The sequence below is a fragment of the Plecotus auritus genome, assembly GCF_963455305.1.
Source record: "Plecotus auritus genome assembly, chromosome: 4".
Taxonomy (NCBI): domain Eukaryota; kingdom Metazoa; phylum Chordata; class Mammalia; order Chiroptera; family Vespertilionidae; genus Plecotus; species Plecotus auritus.
This window is the reverse complement of record NC_137775.1, coordinates 137,226,941-137,252,587: the sequence shown is the minus strand read 5'-3', so window position 1 is coordinate 137,252,587 and position 25,647 is coordinate 137,226,941. Positions and strand designations below refer to the sequence as shown.

General features: G+C 40.3%; 1 protein-coding gene across 3 annotated transcripts in view; it reads right to left on the bottom strand.

Annotated features, from left to right (window-relative positions):
- Positions 1 to 25,647, bottom strand: part of AGK (acylglycerol kinase) — a 78,994-nt gene that overhangs the window by 40,201 nt on the left and 13,146 nt on the right. For all 3 annotated transcript variants that reach the window (XM_080664461.1, XM_080664462.1, XM_080664463.1), the window contains 2 exons: positions 7,166 to 7,205; positions 4,413 to 4,492 (listed from right to left, as the gene is read on the bottom strand). In XM_080664461.1, coding sequence (XP_080520587.1) covers positions 4,413 to 4,492; positions 7,166 to 7,205 — 120 coding nt within the window. The remainder of the gene's footprint in view (positions 1 to 4,412; positions 4,493 to 7,165; positions 7,206 to 25,647) is intronic.

Sequence of the window (25,647 nt, the reverse complement as noted above, 5' to 3'; positions counted from 1 at the left end):
ATTATGTGTCAGGGCAGAGTCAAGATAACAAAGAGTGCAATTTTGGTGAAAGCTTGAAAGAGATGCTGGAGAGTTCCAGAGTGGCTGCTTCCTAGGGCTTTGCAGGGATTCGCCTGCTAAAGGGACAGTGACTTTAGGAGAGAAAGCCTTTCCTTGCCCAGTGGTCGGCAAACACACTAGTCAACAGAGCGGCAAACCGCAGCTCGTGAGCCGCATGTGGCTCGCGAGCCGCAGTTTGCCTACCACTGCCTTAGCCTCACCCTTAGAGAAAGATGTTATACTTTTAAACAATAATCTACCTTTAAAAATGCAAATATATTTATATGTAAAATGTAAATGGACCTAAAAATAGTTTTCATTTTTAAAAAATGTACATATCTCTTAGAAGTAAAAACTCAAAATAACTGATTATAGCTCAAAAATATATTGCCATATATTTTCCTTCATCAGAATTAGCAATTGCTAACTTACTAGGTTTCTAAAGGAATAGGACCTAGAATAGTTCAAGTAGGCAGCAGGAAGGGTGCAAGGACTTTCAGGAAGGGTGGGAGAGCAAAGTAGAGAATGTTGTGAACCCAGCCTACTGGTAAATAACAACAATAACAGCAGCTTATATTCCTTTTATTCATGCTTACTATGAAATGGAAATAAGTCAAACATTTCAAAGGGATCATCTCATTTAATCCAAAGGCACCTATTATATATGGTAATTTTATATAGGATGGGCTATTCTCCCATTTTACAAATGACTAAACTGAGCATTTAAATTAAGTAGCTCCCACAGTATCACACAGCAGAAAAGAGTCTATAGATCTGACCCTTCCAACTATGAAGCCCACAGAGTTCTGTGGCATTCTGATACAGACCACCACTGACCACTTAGTTATCGTTGTGTTGTGTTAGGACCTGTTCAACTGTTGGTATTATTTAGTAATGTGGTTAAACAAGAATGATCATAGGCATTATGACTGATGTGTTTATGGGGGAAGGAAGTGGCTTTAACGATGCCAGGCAAATAGGGTTCGATTAGGTAGAGCAATGGAGCCAATTTAAACAATCTGTAGGTAAATATCTTAAACTGCTGAATTAAAAGAAGGCATGACTTGTCCTCATACCTGTGAAGCCGCACTCCGTCCCAAGAAATTACTAGAGAAGCTTATTTCAGAAGCTGAAAGCCTTTCCTCTAAGATCAGGAACAAGACAAGGATGCCCACTCTCACCACTTCTACCACTTCTATTCAGCATAGCATTGAAGTCCACGCCACAGCAATCAGACAAGACAAAGAAATGAAAGGCATACAAAAGGGAAAGAAGTAAAACTCTCATTATTTGCAAATGACATTATACTACATATAGAAAAGCTGAAAGACTCCACCCAAAAAACTGTTAGAACTAATAGCTTTAGTAAAGTTGTAGGACACAAAATCAATATATTGAAATCTACTGCATTTCTGCACACCAATAACGAATAAGAAAACAATCCCATTCACAATTGCACTAAGAAGTATAAAATACCTAGAACTAAATTTAACCAAAGAGGTGAAAGACCAGTACACCAAAAACTATAAGAAATTGGACAAAGAAATTAAACAAGATACAAATAAATGGAAGGATATACCTTGCTCATAAATTGAAAGGATTAATATTGTTAAACTATCCTTACTACCTAAAGTAATATACAGATTCAATTCAATCCCTATTAAAATACCAATGGCATTTTTCTCAGAATTAGAACAACTAATCCTAAAATTCATATGGAACCACAAAAGACCCCAAATAGCCAAAGAAATCTTAAAAAAGAACAAAATGGGAGGTATCATGCTCGCTGGTATAAAACTATACTAGAAAGCTACAATAATGAAAACAGTACGGTGTTAGCAAAAAAACAGACATACAGACCAATGGAACAGAAATGAGAACCCAGAAACAAGCCCACACATATATGGACAATTAATTTTCAACAAAGGAGCCAAAAACATACAATGGAGAAAGGAAAGCCTCTTCAATAAATGGTGTTGGAAGAATTGAAAAGCCACATGCAAAACAATAAAACCAGACACTGCTATCAGGTACCATACATAAAAATTAACTCCAAATGGGTTAAAGACTTAAACATAACACCTGAAACAATAAAATACATAGAAGAAAGCATAGGAACTAAACTTATGGACTGTGGTCTCAGAGGGGTTTCTGTGAACTTGACACCAAAGGCATGAGAAGTAAAACCAAAAATAAATGAATGAGACTACATCAAACTAAAAAGCTTCTGCACAGCAAAAGAAACCATCGACAAAACAAAAAGGCAACCAACTGAAAGGGGCTAATTATTAATATCCAAATGATACCTCTGATAAGGGGCTAATATTAATATCAAAATATAAAAAGAACTCATATAACTTAACAACAAAAAAACAAACAATCCTATTTTAAAAAGGGCAGAGGACTTGAATAGATACTTTTCCTAAGACATACAGATGGCCAACAGATACAAAAAAATGCTCAACTTCATTAGCTATAAGTGAAATGTAAATCAAAACACAATGAGATACCAGTTCACACCTGTTAGAAGGGTTATCATCAATAAGACAAAGAAATAAGTGTTGGAGAGGATGTGGGCAAGAAAGAATCCTCAGGCATTGCTGGTGAGAATATAAATGTATATAGCCACCATGGAAAACAGTATAGAGGTCCCTCAAAATTAAAAACAGAGCTACCTACGACCCAGCAATCCCTCTTTGGGTACCTTCCTGAAAAATGTGAAAACATTTATTCATACAGATATATGTACCCATATGTTCATTGCAGCATTATTCTTAATAGCACAACATGGAAACAACCTCACGACAGATGACTAAATAAAGAAGATGTGGTACATACAAACAATGGAATACTACTCAGACATAAAAAAAAGATGAAATATTGCCATTTTCGACAACATAGATAGATCCTAAGAGTATCATGCTAAGTGAAATAAGTCAGATGCTAAAGGACAAGAACCATATGAGTTCACTCATATCCTATATAATAAAAGCCTAATATGCTAAGTGTCGGGTCGACCAGTTAGCCATTCAACCAGTCAAAGTGTAATATGCTAATGACATGCTAAGGCCACTCACCGCTACATGCACTGAACACCAGGGGGCAGATAGTCGACCGGTCGACTAGTCGCTATGACATGCACTGACCACCAGGGGGCAGATGCTCCGACCAGCTTGCTGCTGGGGTCCAGCTGGGACTGAGTGAGACAGGCCGGACACGCCCTGGAGCCCTCCTGCAGTCCCTCTCCAGCTGGCCAACCTCCTGCTTCCCTCCCCACCCCAATCGTGCACCAGTGGGGTCCCTCGGCCTGGCCTGCGCCCTCTTGCTATCCGGGATCCCTCGGGGGATGTTGGAGAGCTGGTTTCGGCCCAATCCTGCAGGCCAGGCTGAGGGACCCCACTGGTGCACGAATTCATGCACTGGGCCTCTAGTGTGGGATATAAAACAGAAAGCAACAAACAAACAAACAAAAATAAACTCATTGACAGATAACAGAGAGGAAGGAGGTGGGGGAGGATGAAAAGGGAAAAGGAGGTCAAATACATGGTGATAGGAGGAGACTAGACTTTGGGTGGTGAGCACATAATGCAATATATAAATGATATAGAACTGTATGCCTAAAACATGTTATTGGCCAATGTTAACCAAAATTTTTTTTAAAAAGTACAAAGAGTTCCCTCAAACCCCTTGCCCCCTTACACACACAGCCTACCCCACTTTCAACGACTCACACCAGTGTGGGACATTTTTTAGAATAAATGAACATGGACACGATTATTATCCAAGTATTATCTAATTATTCTTCATACCTTAATTACCACAACTCCCTCGCATGACCCTTCCAGGCCCGCCAGACCAGTTCACTGACTATGCTGTGACATAGCAAGAGACATGTTTCGTTACTCCTGTCTCTGGGCTCCTGTCTCATGGAGATGTCCTCAGTCAAGAATACTGAGTGTTCTCCCTCTACTGACCTCCAAGACCTGGCTCAGGGATCACTCCTTTAGGAAAGAGTGTGTTTGACCTTGCAAGCCCACAGAGTCTTGGGCCATCTCTGAACATCTCATAACAGAGAAGGTCTAATAATTTACATCACAGCAGCAGGAGTTTTCGCAAGGGGCTACTGTTAAGCAGAGAAGACTTATTTGCAAGGGTTAATTCTGGAATGATTAGTGAACTTCGATTAGACAAGTTTTCTAAACATCAGTTAGTTTTACAGTTGTATCCCATTAACCATTATTTCTCCATTACAAATAAATCTCTTATTGCTAGAAGAGTATTGAACTTAGTCCTTCCAACCCCAATCTAACTAGCTGCCTGATAGTCTGTGATTTTTCACTTTATGAAGCCTGAATATGTAACAAGCCACCCACCCCTTGCAGGCTGCAGGGTTGAGAAAGACGGTTGCCTTCTTCACTTGTGCATTGGGAGGAATGAGCTGATTGCCAAACACCTAAAAAGGAAAAAAGACAAGTTGTAAGTCAATGTCCTTTTATTCAGTTAGTGATCACATATATTCTTTCGTTGCAAAAGAATTTACTCCCAGAATATATAATATCTACTCCAGCAGAAAAAAAAATGTTCTCATGATTTCATATTCACAAAAACACCATAAACAACAGCACAAACATGTGCCATTATTTAATAAGCTGACTTTTATATTGTAGTAAACAAACCCTACTTTATCTACTAGAAGTAACTTTTCTTTTCTCCATATGATATGACTAGGTTTATTATAAACCCAAGATGAGTAAGACATCAGTCTGTCAGAAGGAAATTTTAATCCACTTGTCTTTAGATTTCAGAGTATAATCTTTTCCTACTTCAACTTATTACTAAAGCTTATTCATGAAGAATCTTTGTGTTATTAATTAATTAATCTTCATATCTTTATATATATCAAATAACCCTAATATGCTATCTGCATCCTCTTCTTTGCTACTTTGTATGATAACTAAATAGCATCATCTGTCACAGGGAAAGAAATGTAATTAATGTTTACTAAGCACCTCGTATTTGCCACTTTCACACATTCTTAGTTCTCAGAAACCTCAGAGGTCTTAAATAGTCTCATTTTTATAGATTAGAAAAACAAGTTTCAGAAAGATTAACTCAAAGTCACATTGTTAATGAATTGTAGCCTAGAATTTACATCTATTTAACTCCAAAACACAAACTTTTCCTGCTTTATCAACTCTAAAGAGCAGATCGAGGACGAGGCAGAATGAAGAAGCAGAGGTGTAGGCCTGGGGACTAAAGGAAGCTACTGCTATTGCTTCTGGTTAGACAGGATCAACAAAAAGAATGGGAGGAAGAAAGTACCACAAAGGGCAAAATTCCAAGTCTTAGATGGTAGGGAGCAGGTCTGGGCCAAGAAAGCAGAATTCAACTATAGAAGTACAAAGTAAATATAGGAAAAAATGAAAGTTAATAAGATTTTTATTAAATAGCTGTCTCTAAATCCACCTCCACCCTGAGAATCCACTGGCGATCCTTTCTCACCATTGTCCATTTCCTGCTTTAAAAAAATAAACTTTTTCTGAATACTGCAGGAAGATATACTGTTTTTTTGTTAAAAAAAAAATTCTGGTACATTATAATTTCTACTCTGTTTTCACTCTTACTGAATTAGACCTTAACATTTTGCTGCCAAATCTCCAAATATTATAATTTGTTCTTATTCTATCCATATTATTTCTGTAATGTGGCCAGAAAGAATATAACGAACCAGGTTCCCATGCCAACACGACTCCAGATCTATAGTTCCAGATTATTCCTCTTTGTCCTGGTTTCTAGTCTCTATAATTCTCACTTGCAACTCAAGTCTCAGGTTTAGAGCTGGTAAATGAGTTTATGTAAGACTACAGTGGGCTAAGTTTTCATGAGATAAAAAAGAATCATATTTTTTCAAGAATTTAGACTGTGAAGGGAAGGACATAAACAGGAAAAGTAACTACAGGAGGCTATAAGAATAAATTCACTTACTTCAGATAGAGGAGCTAAACGTGTGCTGGGAAGTGGAGAATTAGAACAGTGGGAAGAGGTAAAATATATGAAGGGAGGAAACAACTCAAGGAACAGAGTCTCTGAAAAAGTAAGAGGAGATGAAATTCAGAACAGAGGTGGAGGCATCTACCTTAACAAAGGGAGGACCCTATGACCACTATTTTCTTAGAGAGGAAAAAAGGTTCCACATCCCAAGGAACTTTCCAGTTGCTAATGGCAAATTAGTTTGGGGTGGGGACCACCTTGACTTGAATATAAAGTTTGATTTCCAAAACAACCAGAGTCATATGAGATAAAACAAGCAAAGAAGTAATCAAATTCTGGAAATACAGATTTAGAACAATTAGATAACCACTCAAGAGAGGAGTTTACTAATAGTACCTATTGTCACTGTCACTGTCATCCATGAAAACATTTCAGGAACAATCAGTACACTCACCACCCATGTCTCCTACTATAAGCATAATACCTTTTTGAATTCCTGTTTCTTTTTTGGTATTTCTGACATCATAAACTTAAATGACATATAACAAAAGGGCAACTCAGTCATGGAAATTCACCTGCAAGGTAGAATGTACAAATTTGGAGGAAAGGGAAGACCAAAAATATGGCCTTTAACTTAAAAGGATTCACAAGTCAACTGTAACTAATACAGCGAGATGCATGAATATTTAAGTGCACCCTCTATGGGCTGGATAACAATGCACATGGTATGAATCAGTTGGGCTAAAAGAGAAAGGCTTTAAAAATATGAACCAACAGTTGCAAGAAGTTTGACTTGAAGTAACACATGTTCTGAACTGATATCTTTTGGAGGTTATTCGGATCAGGGATGATTCAGGATGTCCCATCCTTAAGGACAACTACAGATGGGAACTAATTCCCATGTGCTCTTAGGACTAATCCAGAAGTAAACAAGTCTAAAGAGGTGGGCGTTAGAACTGCTCTTCACCAGATGGGTTCTATTCAGAGTTGGCTCTTAGCCTGATTCATCCCGACAGTGGGAAAAAACAGCCAGACCTCCCAGAAGCAAGGCATTGCACAAGTGCCCTGAATAGCACGAGTTTTCTGCACAATGGAGACAAGGTGGGTCTAACTGTTCCACAGCAAATGGCATTACCTGAGCTTCTTGACAGGCTGCTCTCCTCAGCAGGTTATCACTATCAAAGTAAACAAAAGACAGTGAAGGTTAGCTTTAATAAGTAGGTCAAAATCCAAACAAAACTTGTTTTTTTTTTTAAATATGTACAACCTTCCCTACAAAATACCCAAGTGAAAGTTTCTTAAAGACCTTATAACAAATTATGACCATGTCTGAAAAATACTTTCCCCGAATGAAACACTGTGTTAATTATTTATTTCAGTATAAGGCAGGCAGATTAATGTTCCCTAAAACATCCATCGTAATCCTCAGAACCAGAGAATATGTTACCTTACAGACCTGATTAAGTTTAGGGGTGGAGCTGGGCAGGTTATTATGGATTGTGAATGTGTACCTAAACTAATCAGAGAAACTTTGCTGGCTGTGATGGGTAGCAAATCCAATTATGGAACAATGTTCAGAGAGGCAAACCTTGCTGGTTTTGAAGACGGAAGTCAGGGATGTGGATACCTCCTAGAAGCTGGAAGGGCAAGGAAATGGGTTCCTCCCTAGAGCCTCCAGAAGGAGAACAGCTCTTGCGGACACCTTGATTTGAGCCCAGTGAGACCTGTGTTGGATTCTAACCCACAGAACTGTTAAGATAATAAATTGTGTTGTGTTAAATTACTAACTTTGTGATAATTTGTTAGGGCAGCCATAGAAAACTACTGCACCTACCCTGCATTTTCTTACCCAGTGGAAATCCTAGGTTATTCACCAGAAATAAATCTGATGTTTAGTTGCTTCTGCTACTGTTTTATCTAACTCGCTTTTTTTTTTTTCTTTTTATAACACTGTCAAACATTCACTTATCATAAATGGAAAATTGCCGGCATGAGGCAAAATTTTGGCTTGCAAAAATAAAAATTTATCAAAATATGTTCATCTATTTAACATCAAGGCCTCTAAAATGTGGTTATTTATATCATAAGAGCACTTTAAATGGCTGACTGCTGCACTGGTGGCTCAGTTGGTTGGAGCATCATCCCTACATCAAAAAGATCGCAGATGCCCTAGCCCAGTGGTCAGCAAACTGTGGCTCTCGAGCCACATGAGGTTCGCAAGCCGCAGTTTGCCGCTCTGTTGACTAATGAGTTTGCCAACCACTGCCCTAGCCCGTTTGGCTTAGTGGATAGAGTGTTGGCCTGTGAACTGAAAGGTCCCAGGTTCGATTCCAGTGAAGGGCACATGACTAAGTTGTGGGCTCCATCCCCAGTGGGGGGCTTGCAGGAGGCGGCCAATCAATGATTCTCTCTCATCATTGATGTTTCTCTCTCTCTCCCCCTCTTACTCTCTGAAATCAATAAAAATATATATTTTTTACAAAAAGGTTGCGATGGCCAAGAGACATATAAAAGAAAAGGCTCAACATCACTATCAGAGAGATGAAAATTAAAATGACAATGAGGTATCACCTCGCACTTGTCGGAATGGCTACCATCAATAAATCAACAAACAATAAGTGCTGGTGAGGATGTGGAGAAAAGAGAAACCTAGTACACTGCTGGTGGGAATGCAGACTGGTACAACCACTATGAAAAACAATGTGGAATTTCCTCAAGAAATTAAAAATGGAACTGCCATTTGACCCAGTGATTCCACTTCTAGGGATATATCCTAAGAAGCCAGAAACACAAACAGAAAGAATATATGTACCTATGTTCACAGCATCGCAATTTACAATAGCAAAGATCTGGAACCAGCCCAAGAGCCCATCAGTAGATAAGTGGAAAAAAAGTTGTGGTGCATTTACACATGGAATACTATGCAGCAGTAAAAAAAGAAGGATCTCTCACCCTTTAAAACAGCATGGAGGGACCTGGAGAATATTGTCAGAGAAAGACAAATATCACATGATCTCACTTATAGACATTGATATCACAGGATCTCACTTATAGACATTGAAGCATGCAAAAGACTGACGTATTTCAGAGTGGGGGGTGGGAAGAGATTAAGCAAAGAACTTATATACATATATGCATAGTCCATGGACAAACTATAATGTGGGGAGGGGGTAGGAGTGGGGTGGAGGGGATCAATGGAGGGGAAAAGAGGACAACATCTGTAATACTTTCAATGATAAAGATAAATTAAGAAAAAAAAAAGGTTGAGGTTCTATTCTGGTCAAGATGGGTATAGGAGGCAACCAATTGATGTTTCTCCCTCACATCAGTCTTTCTCTTCCTCTTCCTCTCTCTCTCTCTCTCTCCTTTCTCTCTTCTCTCTCTCTTCCTTTCCTCCTCTTCCTCTAAAATTAATTTAAAAAACAAACAAAAATAAAACATATCCTCAGGTGAGTATTTTAAAAATAAATAAATAAATAAATAAAATGACTGCTTGCCCACAGGGCTCCAGAGCTTTCTTGTAAGAGACATCTCTAAAACATGTTGCTGGCCCTGCTAAATATCTGTTCTTAATTAGGTTGAAGTTAAGAAAACAAGTACCCAGAAAGGATGACCAATAAATAATTTATAAAAAGAATTAAGAGAAATGGGTATTTCACTTAAATTCTCTTTTTAGACCTTTTTTGTAACATCAGAGTTCTCAAATTTTGCATTTTTACAGTAATTCAAATATAATTTTGGTATTTAAGTTTGAACTAAAATAAATTAAAATAAACCACCACTTGCTTTTTGCCACAGGTGCAGTCAAAGGCTGCCCAATGACGTTTCTCCCATAGCCCGGCTGCAGAGCCAGTGTCAGGTTTCAGAGAGCATTCAGCTCCAATCAGGAAACACTAGCCAAGGGGAGGCATCAGTGCTGCCCATCTAACTTCAGATCCGTGTGTCCTTAAAACCACAATGACACCTCAAAGTGCACGCTGTCTAACCAAGACCTATGAGCACCAGTCCCTTGTGAAGTCTCGCTCATAGGCACTGTTATTGCCAGGCTCAGTCCCCACTTGCCTGAGTGACACTGCTCCACAACCACCCGGTGGCAAAGGGAGTTAGCTGTACAAGCTTCCTCTCTGCCCTCACCCAAGATCCACTGATATACATGCAGTCCTCTCCCAAACCCTCATCCCTCTCTATCACAGCCCTTAGTGAATTATTCTAACATCAATAAATACAGGTACATATATATATACATATGTGTACACATACACACGATGAGGAAAATTCAGGGTACAAACTAGTAACACATTTTAAAGTAATTAACATGTCCACAACCCTTTATAATTAACTTGATCCCTCACATTCATAATCTTTTATACAATGACTTGTAGCCCTGCGCATGAATCAGTGTGCCAGTAGCTCTCTGCGGGGCCTGGCCACTCTGCGCCCACTGCCCAGAGGCTCTCCGTGGCCCAGAGGCCCATCCGCAGCCGGGGTGGAACACTTGCCTCATTGCCGCGTTGATGAAGCAAGCATTCTGCCAGGTAGCTCACACTGCCCGCTCTCCAAGACTGGGGGACTCAGGTAGGGCTGAGAGGACTGGGCGCAACCATCGTTGTGATGGAGTGATGGTTAATTTGCATATTACCCTTTTTTTAAATAGGACAAGGTAAAATACTGAGCCCTCAGCAACCATGCATCACAGAATACAACTAGGTTCCGTGTGCTAACCTGAGCATTGTGACCAGATCCCCCTGGACTGGAATCCCCAATCCAGCTTCCCCTCTACCCTGAGAATACCGTTTCCAACCTGGCCGACTGCTCCTCCTCCTATCTGCTTTAATGCCTTTTCTAGTACAGGGATTAACATGTGCCTCCAATCTCTGATCCTACAAACATATTCTGAGGATTACGCTGTACAAGTCCTCTCTGCTTCTATAAAAGCAGAGAATGCCTGTCTCTATGTTCCTGTCCTTTCCCCAGCCGGCTCCTCCCTTTTCCTAGGGACAGGACTCTGAAGGTTCTGGCTCCACTGGATCACAGCAGAGACAATCTTCCTCACGGTATTTCTGCCACACTGACTCCTGTGGACCTAGCTGGCTAGAGAATAGTCCCAAATATGGACAAGAATATGGGCTAGCACCTTGGATCATATTTTCCTCAATTCTTTTTCACTAGAAGTAAAATTTTGATGGTTAACTTGTAATTAAGAATATTACTAACGATGTCTCTCTTGAGCTTACCAACACTGCTTATTTTATCAGAGTGCTGTCAAAATCAAAAGACTTTTCTGATAGTTAATTTCCTGAATTTTAATGTGTCAAATGGAATATGCTCAGTCCTATCTGTGAGAAACCCAGAATATGTATCAATTTAGATACTACAGAAGAAAACCTCATTAAATCATACTTTTATTAAATATCAAAAATAGTGTTAACCACCTTGACCTTCCTCTGTGAACCAAGCTGTTTCTAAAAATCAAACATATTCTCAAAGAAAAAAAGATTTCTCCCACTGAGATAATCCTGGTGGTCTGTAGCAAGCTCTGAAAACTATTTCAAAAAAGAAATTCCAAAACTGTTTCCGTAACAGCAGCATTGTTGGAATAAAAGAGAAAGAAAGTTAAAATTCACAGAGCAACTACCATGTACTGGGTCCCACAGCAGACGGTTTCATAAACCTTGAATCTCCGTAACAACCTCGCACTGCAGGCATCATATTCTCATTTTAACAGATGAGGAAGTTGAGGCCCGGAGAAGGAAAGTGACTTGCCCAAGAGCACAGTGTTACTAAGTGGCAGAGCTGAAATCCAAGCCCATGCCAACCTGACTCTGATACAAATGCTTCAGTGCATTTTCTTCATAATGTCAGACAATACTAGATGGGCAATGATCATTTGGATGTATATTTTATAGGACACTTACTAATTTAATCACATTACTTCTAGTCTTATCTAACTTTTAGATATACATTATTTAATATTTGTATAAGCTCTGGTGCATAAAGCTGACCCAAATAATTGGTGAAGCAAACTCGTTTAACACAAAGTGCCAGGTATAGTACAATAAACACAGTTTGGTCCTATCCTGAAGAAACTCTGGACCTAGTGACAAAGAACAGCTTTTGATAAAAATCAGCGGTATTGAAAAAGGCATGTTCTTGATAAATAATATGCCAGACACTACGCTAGGCATCTGGGATATACTGGTAAATAAGCCCAACATTCCCCATCTCCATACAGTTTACTGTTTAGAATGAAGAAGGACAACTCAATGGGCAATCATCATGTGATTTGACTTCTATCTGCTCCATAAAAGGGACACATTATATAGGGTAGCTAACCTAGTCTTGAGGAAGTGACACTGAAGTTGAGATCCAGGGGAGAAATCAAAAGTAACCAGGCAAAAATAGGAAGGAATTTAAATCTGGGCAAAGGAAGCAACAAGTGAAAAGCCCGCAAGTGCTAGAACAGGACTAATATGGGACCCTGAAGGCAGTGTGGGGCAGCTGGAGGCAGCATGCCCTGGGAGGGGCAGTGAGAGAAGAGGTTTGAGGAGTCAGGGGCCTTTTAAACTACTTAAAGAATTTGGATTTAATCCTAAGGGCCATAAGAAGCCATTGGAAGGTTTTAAGAAGAGAACTGATGTAACTAGCTTTACATTCCCGAGGGATCATTCTGGTTGCAGTGTGAACATGACGCTGGTCAAAGGAAGGCTATCTAGGGAGGGCTCTTCCAGAATTGCAGGTCGGTAATAACAGCGATGATGACTGGAACCTGGAGCCTGGCAGCAGGCACAGCGTGAAGAGGACAGATTCAGCAGATATTTAGGAGGTAAACGTAAGGGCTGGCTTGTGGAAATTACAGGAAAGGAAGGGATCAAAGACAGTGCCCGAGTTTCTGCCTTGACCCATCTGACCGAAGGTGGTGCTCTTCACAGAGATGAAATGCAGAAGGAGGTAGGCACAGGTCCAGGAGGAAGCAGCTGAGTTTAGCTCTGGATCTGCTGACCTGAGATAGCGAGCAGACTTCAGGTGGAGGTGTCCAGGAGACAGCTGGAAACACACATCTGGAAGCGCAGTCTGCCATCTTGACTAAAGATATACATGGTAAGAGGAGGGATGAGAGTGGATAAGGTTGTACGAGAAGGGTGAGCAGTAGAAGCAGCAAAAAGAGATTCGCTGGACATTGGGACAGCTGTCAGAAAACACCAACTGAAGCCCAAGTAAACTGACATGGCACCTCATCTGAAAGCCAAAGGAAAAATGCAGTGGAACAGAGGAAAAGGTTAAGCACATTTTCCTAATCTCCCATCTTCCCCTTGATGCTGCCTCTACTCTCGACAAACTGCATGTTTTGCTGTTCCTAAAAGACACAATGATTTACCCCTCTAAGGACTGACCATTTTATTCCTCCATCTTTAAGAAATAGAAGGCCAAACACATACCACCCACACCCTTACCCCACCACACATAAAATTGATTGTCTTAGCTCTCTTCCGCGTGTAAGTGTCTTGAAGTCGTGGACTGGCTAATTCACCACTTCCTCTTCTATAGCACAGGCTCACAGATAGAAGGGACTCAATAAATACCCGTTTAATCAATACGTGGTAAATGTTTGAACAGGAGAGACTGATGCACTGTGCTCAGAAAGGCTGGCTTTGTCCTTTGGGGAAAACTGAGGTTATTCTTTGTGTGAGTACTAGTATTTGGCAAGCTTGAACCAAGGGATCAACTGGGGTGGTCCTTCAGTGTGATTACCACCAAAGGCAAGAGGAAGAATCACTGTGCTGAGCACAGGAGATTAAAAACAACAGTCCCCGGCGTGTTACTAAAGCAAGATGACCCAAGGGTGTTATGTGACTGTGTGTGTGAGTGTTTGGGGAGAGGGTAATGGAACTAGAATCCTCTAAAAAGGCTAAGCGAGGAACCACAAGAAATGTTCCAGTGGCTGAGTCTGGTCATCGGAGAAATCCCAGATTGCTAATGGGTCAAGAATCTGAATGTGAGCTAAAGACCCTGTTACCAAAAAAAAGAGTATTGTATATAAATTCCAAGCCCATGTTCTTTCCTCTTTGCACTGCACCATGCTGTCTCCAGGGTGAACTGCGGTTAAACAGAATTTAAAGAGGTGCTACAAGATGTAGTCATATCAGAAAGGGTCCCCAAAGCCCTGCTCCGTCCTCAAATGCGGGTTTGCTTTTTGAGGAATTAGAAGCTTCTGGATTATAAAATGAAAAAAGCATGCTGATGTCACTCAGCCTGAGGCTTTAAAGCACACGACCATGCCTGCTTCCACAGGAAATGAGACGCTCTCGATTTATTCTAAGCCATAAATGTTTTATTTATTACTTTAGAACTGCAAGATAAGTTGTTATTTCAATAGCAACTTTACACAGAGAGAAAAATCACATTGATCCATCCTCTTTCCTTAAAACCAGTATTTCCCGCTACAGTCCAGAGGCAAGTCGTACAATTTCTACCATCCGCTTTTCCCTTGGTGTATGCAAATAGTTTTTGCTTCACACAAAACATATTTCAAGTTTCGATGTTTATAGCAACTACTTCCACTTATCCAAGCTTCCCAGGATAATTAATCATTACATTGCCAGGGGCGATGCCCACTGGTTGCCATGTAACATCGGGAATGGGATAGAAATGGAAGCAAGGATGAAAATGAACCTTGGAGAAGGGGTGCTCTTGTGTGCAGAGGGGGAGAGCTTTTTCAAACTACACATCACCCCCTACTTCCCATACACCCACTCCCCACCCGCACAGATGATGATTTGGCAGTAAGGCTCTGCATCCATGGGAAAATGCTGACCACATCTGCCCAAGAGAAAGACGTGTACAAAGGGGGAAATGACAATGCTAAGGAAGAACGCCTGACCTTCTGCACCTAAAGATTGTTCCCTCAGATAGGAGAAAATACGCAGTGTGAGAGGTCAGAAACTCTAAGACAGCAGTAAAAATGTTAATGAATTTTACAAGGATTTTAGGGCCTCCCGGTCTGATCTTTCCACCAACCAAAGGATGATAGTGTTTCTTCTTGTTCTCCAGGACTCCCCATCATGTCACCTGCTACTTAAGAATTTATATCTTCTTATCTGTCCTGAGCACAATGAGATAAAGAACTTCCCTAATGTCATGAAAGTATAAAGGGTCAGGAAGAAATCCTATTGATTACCATACAGTAAGTGGTGACTGTCTTCATTTCAATACCTTTAGAGTGCATAAAAGAAGGGAGAACATAGGAAACCCACAGGCCATCACTGGCCTTAAAACTCCATCATCTCTGTTGCTGATGACAAAAGTTTAGCAAAATAAAAAGAAAGTTAACAATGTCTACCATCAAATGCAAAGGATGAGTGTGTGGCACTGCTTTCATCTGGACCAGTATTAAGTAACTACACTTGTGTTCAGGAATTTTGAGGTTAAAAGTACCTCCGAATGGATTTCTTTAGTTTGGTGGTATATTTGGCAATGCAAAAATCAGTATTTTTAACAATAATAATATAAAGCAAGCAAGAGCATTTTCCCAAGACTGAATTTGCTGGATTACAAAGGAAGAAAGGAAGGAAGGGAGGGAGGGAAAGATGGAGGGAGGGAGGGGAAGGAACTGTAAATTTACTTTTGCTCCACCCTGTACCTATATGCACTTCAATGTACCTATATGCACTGCTTGTAGGGATTTCAAGTACCTCCTAACTTCTTGGGTTTTCTCCACAACAATTTGCTCCCTCTCCAATTCAGGATAGGAAATTACTTAATGAAAAATGGCATCTCCTGAGGGGTTCTCTCACATAACTCGGCTAATCATTTTGGTCTATTCCACAGAACTTTTCCTCAACCAAAAAGATGGAAATGGATTCTGTAGGTTATCCCCCCATTCTACTGAGAAAAATGGAAGTGGAAAGGCCTATATCTTCATATCTCACTCTTTAAAAAATATATTTTTTATTGATATTTAGAGAGAGAGGAAGGGAAAGGGAGAGAGAGAAGCATCAATGTGAGACTGAAACATCAATCAGTTGCCTCCTGTATGGCCCCTACCGGGAATCCAGCCCACAACCGGGGCATCAGCCCTGACCAGGAATCAAATCAGCAACTTTTCAGTGCACAGGACAGTGTTCAACCAACTGAGCCACAATAGCCAGGGCCACATCTTGCTCTTTTCCTCCTCTTAGAACATGTAATTATTCTATCTTTGCCCTCTTATTCTAGCCTTAGCTTGCCACAAAATATCAGTTTCTATCCTACTCCAACATCCTAATATTCACAGGAGCCAAGTGAGTTGGCGGAGTTCCATGGACTGTCTCAAACTGGCTGCTACATTAATGCTCGAGTCCAGTCTGCAACTCCTTCGGGTAAGACTTTTGCTGCCACTAAAGAGCATCGTTCTTTGAGCTGCTACCACCAGCCATTTTTCCAATGATTTCTACCCAGACATAATTCTCCTAAGTATTCTAGTGACATTCTTTTATGGTTCATTTACTTCTTCTACTTCCTGATCTTTTTCCCATTTGTTCATTCTCACTTAACACCTCAATTTAAACATTCTATGCCAGATACTTTTCTTCTACTTACTGTATAACATTAACTTTACGAGGCAATCAAAACACTAGTTCTTTCTGTTTTATTGACCATTATACATTTGCATACACAACTACAAACATATACATGTTGAGTGTCAATTATACACAAGATACTCGAATCTATAGATTATGACAGCTATTCAAGAAGACAAGCTGTCTCCCACCCAACAAGTTATTCTGTATAAACAGTGTGCATAAGGTGGTATTTACTTTGGGCTCCAGGATACAGGGTAGATCTGGACAACTTCTGATCTATAAACTCAAATTATATTGTCAGTATTTGTGCTGTTCCACGGCATGACATATTTGAGATGTCAATTATTACCTGGAGAGGGGTCAGTTTTAGCATCAGCTATGATTATTCTATCTGCAGTGCTGGGAGCAGCTAAACCACTGATTTAAATATCACTAAAATTGTAACATCAACAAAACAAACTATAGCTTAAATATATCTCCTGCCCTTCCATCTCAGTCCCCTGCCCCCAAACACCAATAAACATGAGGAAGAAACAAAATAAATAATACAGATTTATTTTTTAAAAAGAAAAATCTGTTTCTAAATAAACTGCCAAAAGAGCTGAAAGAAAAGGGAATATAATGAAATTACATTGCACTTAAAAAAAAAAAAAAAAAGGTTCCCTGATTCCCAATCAAATCTGGGTTGATAGGCATATTATTTAATTGCCCATAAATGAGCTTCTTTAAATAGCACCTATTAATACCCCAAATTTCAGCATCTACTTGCGCACAGAGAGAGACACACACACAAACCTTGAAACAGCTAAAAAGTAAAACAAACTGTTTTCTTAAAATTGCAACAAAATCTGAAATGAAGAGACGCCACGAGGGGGAGAAGCTCTGGCTACCCTCTGCTGCAGCTGAACCAGCCAGGCCCGGACCCCTGACTGCCAAGCCAGGGGCTTCTCCGACATCAAGTAAAACATCTGCTTTGCCCCAAATCCCAGAGATACAGACAAATGAAGCACAAGACATTATTGAAATCATGATCTGTACCAAAAACAAAACAAAACAACACAAAAAACAGGTCTAGTCAATCTCTCCCCACACCCCGCCCCCACCCCCACTTTAATGGTTATTGTAAGTGCATGCATAATTTCCCCCTGGAATCTAACATTTCCCCTTGGGTATCCTGTCAGGATCTCAAACTCAACATTTCTGAAAGGGAATATACTACCATCTCCTTAAACCAGTTCTCCTGGCAATTTTCCTCGTTAGCCAATTATCCTGGTCCTGAAGCCAAAAAGTGATTTTCCTACCTTCCTCTCCTTGACCGAAACATCCAGTCATGTAGTAATACTAAGGGCTAGCATTTACTGAGATGTAGCTATGAGCCAGGCCCAGTATCAGGCACCTAACATGCATCACCTCACTCAATCTTTATAACCAACCTGCTAAACAGATCCCATCATCCCCACTACCAAGGTTAAGTTAAGTAATTTGTTAAGGTCACATAGCCAATAAGTAGCAAAACCCAAGCCCAACAGAAGTGTATCTGCCTATATATAGTGCCCACATTCAGGTATCATTCACACCATGACAACCTCATACTTGCCCTTTTATTTTTCCTACTTCTAATGCCACCACTCTGGTTCTGGCCTTTCTTACCTCATATATAAATTACAGATACCCTCTCAACTTTTAGACTTTATATTTTAAAAAAAAAAGCAACTCTATGCCAGGCCAGTGGCTCAGTTGGATGAGCAACGTCCCATGAATGAGGAGGTCATTGGTTCCATTTGCAATCAGGGCACATACATGCCCAGGTTGTGGGTTTGATACCCAGTAGGGGGCCTGCAGGAGGCAGCTGACCTATATCTCATCAGTCTTTCCTATATCTCTTTCCCTTCCTCTTTCTGAAATCAATAAAAACATTTTTTTTTAAATGCAACTCTATAGTGAAGTCAAATTCTTTGCCAATCTCTGAGATATACTATGCCTTTCCATTTCCTGCCTATGTTCAGGTCATTAACATCACCGAGAACACTGTCCTACTCGCTCCTTAAGGCCTGATGCAAATGACACCTTTGTTAGGACACTTTCTCTGATAAGGAGGGAAAAGCCAAAAGAAGAGAAAGAGAAGTGCTACTTCTGACAGAGCACTTTCTGTGTGCCAGGCCCATGAGGAAACCTGCATGACCACCCAGTGAGGTGGGTACTGCTGTTTACGGACAAAGAACTGACACACAGGGGTGCGCAGCTGGTAAGCTGGTAAGTGTAAAGTCCACATTCAAATCCATACACGCAGTTGCTTCTCCTCTTTATTGTGTTACTCTAGTGAGCTCCCCTCTTAACTTTCTAGTATGGGGATGAGGCTGACCCCATCTGAATGCACAGCTCAATCTCAACATCGCCCAAAGCAGGACAACCAGACCCGTGTACTTCCTGACATGACACAGCAAGAAATCCACACATGCTCTGAAGCATTCTGGCCAAAACAATTAAACCTGAATCTGATTATGCCTCCCAAGCAGTGTTCCTCAAATTGCAATGTGCACTCAAATCCCTTGGGGCTTTGGCTGAAGCAGATTCTGACTCAGCAGGTCTGGGGTGGGGCCTGAGATTCTATACTTCTAAGAAGCCGCAGGAACAACCTATGCTGCTGGACAAGCACCCATGCTTGGAGTAGCAAAGCCTAGAATCTGGCCCTAATCCCCAGTTTACAAAACAGAGAAATAAACAACTAACTCATGGCAAGGACTAGCAGGAGGGGAGTGAGGCGCTCGCCTCAGGTGCAAAATTCAAGAGTGCCAAAAAAACACACACACAGTAATGGAGATAAATACTTTAACACAAAAACTTAAATGAATGCCAAAAGTCCCATGATGCATCCAATATCACAGTTTTAAATAAAGACAACCAGTATCACTGATTTTTCTTTTTGTCTCAAACTCCAATATGGCTTCACAGCACTGAACATTGTGTTAGCTGCCAAATGCAGAGTATGAAAAATTCTACAGGGCAATGGAGACCTGCCTGGTTTCTAAAGCAAATCAGTCCTATAACAAGGAGGGCTGGGGGGTATAGCTTATGAGACAGACACCAAATGCAATCTATAAAACTTGTTTTGATATTGATGGGAACAAAACTGTAAAACAGACAACTGGGTGACAATAGGAGAAATATAAACAGATTGACTATTGGGTGATATGGGAGATTTTAAATTCTATAAGGTTCATGATAATGGCATTGTGAATTTTTTAAGTCCTTACTTATTAGAGATAAGGTACTAAAGTATTTATGGATAAAATGATACGAGATAGAATATGTGAGATATTCCAGGATAAAAGTAGAAAGATAACAAGATTAGTAAAATGCTACTATATGCTAAAGATGCAACATGTGGATTCATTATACTATTCTAATTTTTATATTTAAAATTTTCATAACAAAAAAGGTAACTAATCCTTTTATCCTTAGGCAGCCCTCCCATGGACTGAACCACTCTTAACAACACACAGCACAGAGGGCCTTCTAGGTCTATCACAAAAGCAGCTGCTTTTTTTAACATGTGCCCTGAGCTGTGATTATCTCACTTAAGTGTCACAAGAATGTAGTGAGTTCCTGTGTGTGAAGAAAAGTGAAGTTTAGCAAGCTGGGATAACCTGCCCAAAGCACACATCCAGCAGGTGACAAAGAGAAGGCTGGAGCCCAGGCCGGACTGGGAAGCCCAGGTTTGAAGCAGGACATTATAACATCTGATGCCACACGGGGCTTATGGCATAAGTAACCTCAGCTTACAGTTCTTCCTTTCTCTCACGTTACCTAACATCGGAGCCATTCTGAGGATTGCCTGATTTTGAATCATGGCTCTAACACTTACTCGCTGGGTGACCTTGGGCAGATGACTTAATCTTGCTGTCCTTCAGTTTCTTCATCTGTAAAGGGCTATTAATCTCAAACTACTAGGAGATTAATAATCATCTTATAAAGATGTTATGAAGATCAAATGAGTTAATAATGTAAAGTGCTTTGAGTCGTGGGTGACACGTGGCAAGCACTGATTAAGTGTTAGCTATTATTGTCATTATTCCTAAGTTCTCAATAAAACTGAATGACTCTGAACCCACCCTCCGGCAGATTCATAACCATTTATTTGTATGTCTCCTAAGAATTTGAAAGGTGAGCTCCCAATGTTTATGAAAGCCAATGCATAGTAATCTAGATTCAAGTTCCTATGTCCAGAGGATAGAAAAACCTCCAATATTAGAAAAGACCTAGGGACATGGGACCCAGGTCCATCACTACAGAATCATATTTGCTTTGCAAGTTTACTAGTAATGTCGAGGGATTTATGGTATTGCTAGGATTTAAATATCTCCAACAAGGTACCACACATTCCTGCTAAGCTGGAGGGAGTCCTGGGTCAAGGCCAAGGTGAGTGGCCGAACTGGTGCCAGCAGCACGGAAACGAAGGAGTAAGCTGAGAACCAGGAGCCAGAACTAAGCAGGAGCACAGTGACTGCTAGCTGCTGAGCCACAAGGGTTAGTGGAGGAGTTGTGTGCATCAAGGCTCAACAGCCAAAATCATGGGGGAGAGACCAGAGCCAGGATAGCGAGGACAGGTCTCCATCCTTGCAAGGAACAAAGAGCTCAAGTCAAATGCACAGTGGTCAGGACTTGCTGGTTTCAACTGCTACGCCCTGCCTCCTTTGAGGCTATGTTCTGCATTTTAAAACTATTCTTTCCCAAACTGTCTTGCTGCAGAGGGTGAAATAAATACAAGGCTCAGGTCTTATTAGCCCATCTGGCAGGTCCTGTCTTCCTTCCCCACTGGCTGTCTCTTCCATCACTCATTGCCCCGTTAACAAACATTAATGCAGTCTAACTCCCAAAGTACTTAGTGTGTATTATATCACGTCTACTCATAATCACGCGCATTTATTGAACTCTTGGATCTATCAGGCACTACACTAAGAACTTTACAGTCATCTCACTTGATCCTTTAGTGATCCAGTGAGGCACTGTTACTATCCCCACTTCATGAATGAACCTGGGCTGAGGAGCCCAAGGTCACACTGCTACAAGTGTCAGTGCTGTTCAACTCCAGAGACAACTTTTACACTACACTGCCTCCGCTTTTGATTAAAAGACCTTTACCACTAAAGGGCTAGGAATGAGTGAGAGACTTCTGCAGGTAACTGCTGACATGATGAACTGAACAACCTGGAACACAATCTCCCCAGGGATACCAGAAAGCTGGGGAAGAGCAGTTGAAGAGGAATGAGCAATCCCTAAATTCTCTGCAAGCTGCTGTGGGGGAATGCAGAGAGAAAAAGAGCCCAGGTTTTTTTTCTTGACCCTGCAAGCTGCTGTGGGGGAATGCAGAGAGAAAAAGAGCCCAGGTTTTTTTTCTTGACCCTGAGAGGAATGGAGAAAAAAACTTACAAATACAGTAACTACTGGACTATTGCCTATAAATAAACAATACCTGTACCTAAAGACAAATTAAAAGCAGCAACTAAAAAAGGGCCATATAAAAATAGATTAATACATGCACTTGTTCCAAATCTGTTGAAAAAAACTTTTTTCCTTAAAAGCAAACCAAAGTTTACTCCATGTTCATTATTAAAATATTAAAATCAACATTGAAATATAGGCAATTATTCTTGTCATTTGATTTCTATGTCAGGAGATATTTTCCTTTTAAAGGACAGAAAAAAGTCAAATGTATCTGATAAAACAATTTGCTTGCTATTTAAAACAAGAAATATAAAATACTATGTTCACTCATCTTTGAAATCAAGGAACTTAAAATTCTGTATGTATAAAATAAGAACTATTCTATGATTATCTTCTAGAATATTACTCAACAATAGAAAGAAACAAACTAATGAACTACAGATAAATACAACAACACGATGAACCTCAAAGCCATTTTGCTGAGAGAAAAGCCTTGCCAAGGCTATGAAGAGAAAACATACGGAGTGACGGCAGCGTTCTGCATCTTGCTGCGAATCTCAGTTACACAAGTGTATGCATCTGACAAAACTCAGCAAATGTACACTTAAGATTTGTATATTTCATCATAAATATTATAAGGGAAACAAACTATAAACAAATATTGAACTCTAATTACTGCTATGCATATTTAAATATTTAGGTGGAAGTACACTGATGTCTACAAATTACTTTGAAATGCATCAAAAGTAAGATTGAGAAAGAGATGCAGAGATGGATAGATATGTGATAAAGCAAATAGAGCAAAATCTGGAATACAAGTAGTAGATAGGTCAGTGTTTATTGTAAAATTCTTCCAACTTAGCTGATGTTTGAACATTTTCTTAGAATATTGGAAAAATATACTTGTCTATATATTACAAAAGGGAAGGCAGATAAAAAAAGAACAAAAAAGTAAAAGACAGAGTGAAAGTAAGTAAAAAGGAGAACAAATTAAAGAGTCAGACAAAAATATAAATTAAAACGTATACAGAAAACTGAGGGCATGGAGTAAGAACCTAAACACTTTGCAATGAGTGTCTTGGCCCCTGGACAATGTGTCTAGTGCAGGGGTGGGCAAACTTTTTGACTCGAGGGCCACAATGGGTTCTTAAACTGGACCGGAGGGCCGGAACAAAAGCATGGATGAAGTGTTTGTGTGAACTAATATAAATTCAAAGTAAAGGAGCGGAGGGGAGAGCAAGAGAACCTTCCGCTCTTTCGGCTCCGCGGGCCGGATAGAACAGCCGAACAGGCCGGGCCGTAGTTTGCCCACAGCTGGTAGTGCCACCAGTAATTTATATTAAATGCTAATAAATGTCTTCTATTTTATAAAGGAGCTTCATTCCATCTGAGCAGTTAAAAATGCAACAGGCTCTGGCCAGTGTGCTAAGTGGTTAGAGCATCAGCCTGTGCACAGAAGGGTCTTGGATTCGATTCAGGTCAAGGGCATGTACCTGGGTTGCAAGTTCGATCCCCAGCCTGGTTGGGGCACATGAGGGAGGCAACCAATTGATGTCTGTCTCTTTCTCTCTTTCCCTCCCTCCCTCCCTCCCTCTAAAAATCAATGAAAAAATATCCTCTGGTGAGGATTAAGAACAACCACAACAAAAATGCAGCAGGAACATAATACAACAGTACAGCTCTGATAAAGTTATATGAAAGGCATTTAAAAGATAATGTCATTGCTCTAACCGGTTTGGCTCAGTGGATAGAGTATCGGCTTGCAGACTGAAGGGTCCCAGGTTCGATTCTGGTCAAGGGAATGTACCTTGGTTGTGGGCACATCCCCAGTAGGGGGGGTGTAGGAGGCGGCTGATAGATGTTTCTCTCTCATCGATGTTTCTAACTCACTATCCCTCTCCCTTTCTCTCTGTAAAAATCAATAAAAATATATTTTAAAAAATAAATAAATAAATAAATAAATAAATAAAATAAAAGGTAATGTCATCAATAAATAGCACAGTGTATATATTGAAGGGAACATTGCTCTCCAAAGTTGTCACAAGCAAAGAAATTATGTGAGATTTGGAGCATGATTTACCTGGGTCCAAATTCCCATGTCATGAATAAGTAGCCATATGACTTCAGACAGTTACTAATTCCTCTGGAACCTAAATTTCCTTATCTGTGATAAAGAAATATTAATACCTCTCTCACAGGGTGATTTTGAGGATTAAATGAGACCATATACATGGAAATGACTAGCCCAGCACCAGATACAAAGTAATTCTTCATTAGACATTGTTTTTCTTTCCTCCTATTCTAATAATGCCATTTTTGCTTAACATAGTTTTGTGACACATTTTCTGAGTTATTGGTCAGGTGAAGCAGTGTTCCAGGTGGAGGGAAGAACATGCACAAAGGCAGAGATGGGAACAATAGCAAAGAGGCCTTATTTTAAAGATTTCTGGAGCATAGAGGTCGAGTTTAAGGTTATGGAGGGAGGATAAGAAGGGATCAGAAAAGACCAGAGAGGAAGACAAGGACAGAATCAGGAAGGGCCTTTCATGCCATGTTAAGGAAGTGGGTCTTTGTCTTCTAGGTATTGGAGAGCCATTTATGGGTTGTCAGTGGAAGAGTGACAGGGTCAGAGTTCTCTTTTAGAAAGAATATTCTGATGGCTGTACAACTCCAGGGACACTGTTAACATAGAATGTCACCAGAAACAAGACATGGACTAGAGAAATATTCTGACTCCAAAATCTAAATATCACACCTGAAAACACTAGTGCGTCTATGATCACCTAACAAGTAAGTAGAATGAGAATGGAACCTGATAGACACCAACTTTTATTTAAGGGACCAGCAGAGCAAAAAGACACCCCAAAGAGAACTGAAGAGGATATGGTCAAAGAGAATCAAATGTGGCAGATATGGATTGAAAAGTAACCACTGAGCCCTAGCCAGGTGGCTCAGTTGGTTGGGTGTCATCTCATGCACCAAAAGGTCGCGGACGCGATTTCTGGTCAAGGCACATACTTAGCTTGTGGGTTCGATCCCCAGTGGGGGTGTATACAGGAGGCAAGTGATCAATGTTTCTCTCTCACATCATGTTTCTCTCTCTCTCTCTCATTCCCTTCCTCTCTCTAAAATCAACAAAAACATATCCTTGGGTGAGAATTTAAAAAAAACGTATCCATTGACTTGAATAACTAAGAAGCTATTCAAATGGTACTAACCTTGTCAAGAGCAGGTTCAACCAAATGATGGCATAGAAACTAATCTATACTAAGCTTATTCTAAAGTGGAGACAGAGACTGCAAGTGTGAAGTACACTTTCAAAAATGGCATACACAGAAGAGAGAGGTAGTAAATAAATGGGGATACACAGTTGGGAAATGACTTAAACTATAAAGTTTGACAAAAGGGGGGGAATAAGTAGGAAAGATGAGATTAAAGATACAGTGAGGAAAAGGATAACCATGAAAGGGGGAAAATGGGATGCAGATCAGGGCTGGCAGGGCTGGCCGTGGGCAGGAGGATACCAACCTCATCCAATTCAACAAAGAACAAACGTGTGTACACGGGCAACTGTCTAGTGTTCTTTATTTTCTCCTTGAAATAGGAGTTAATG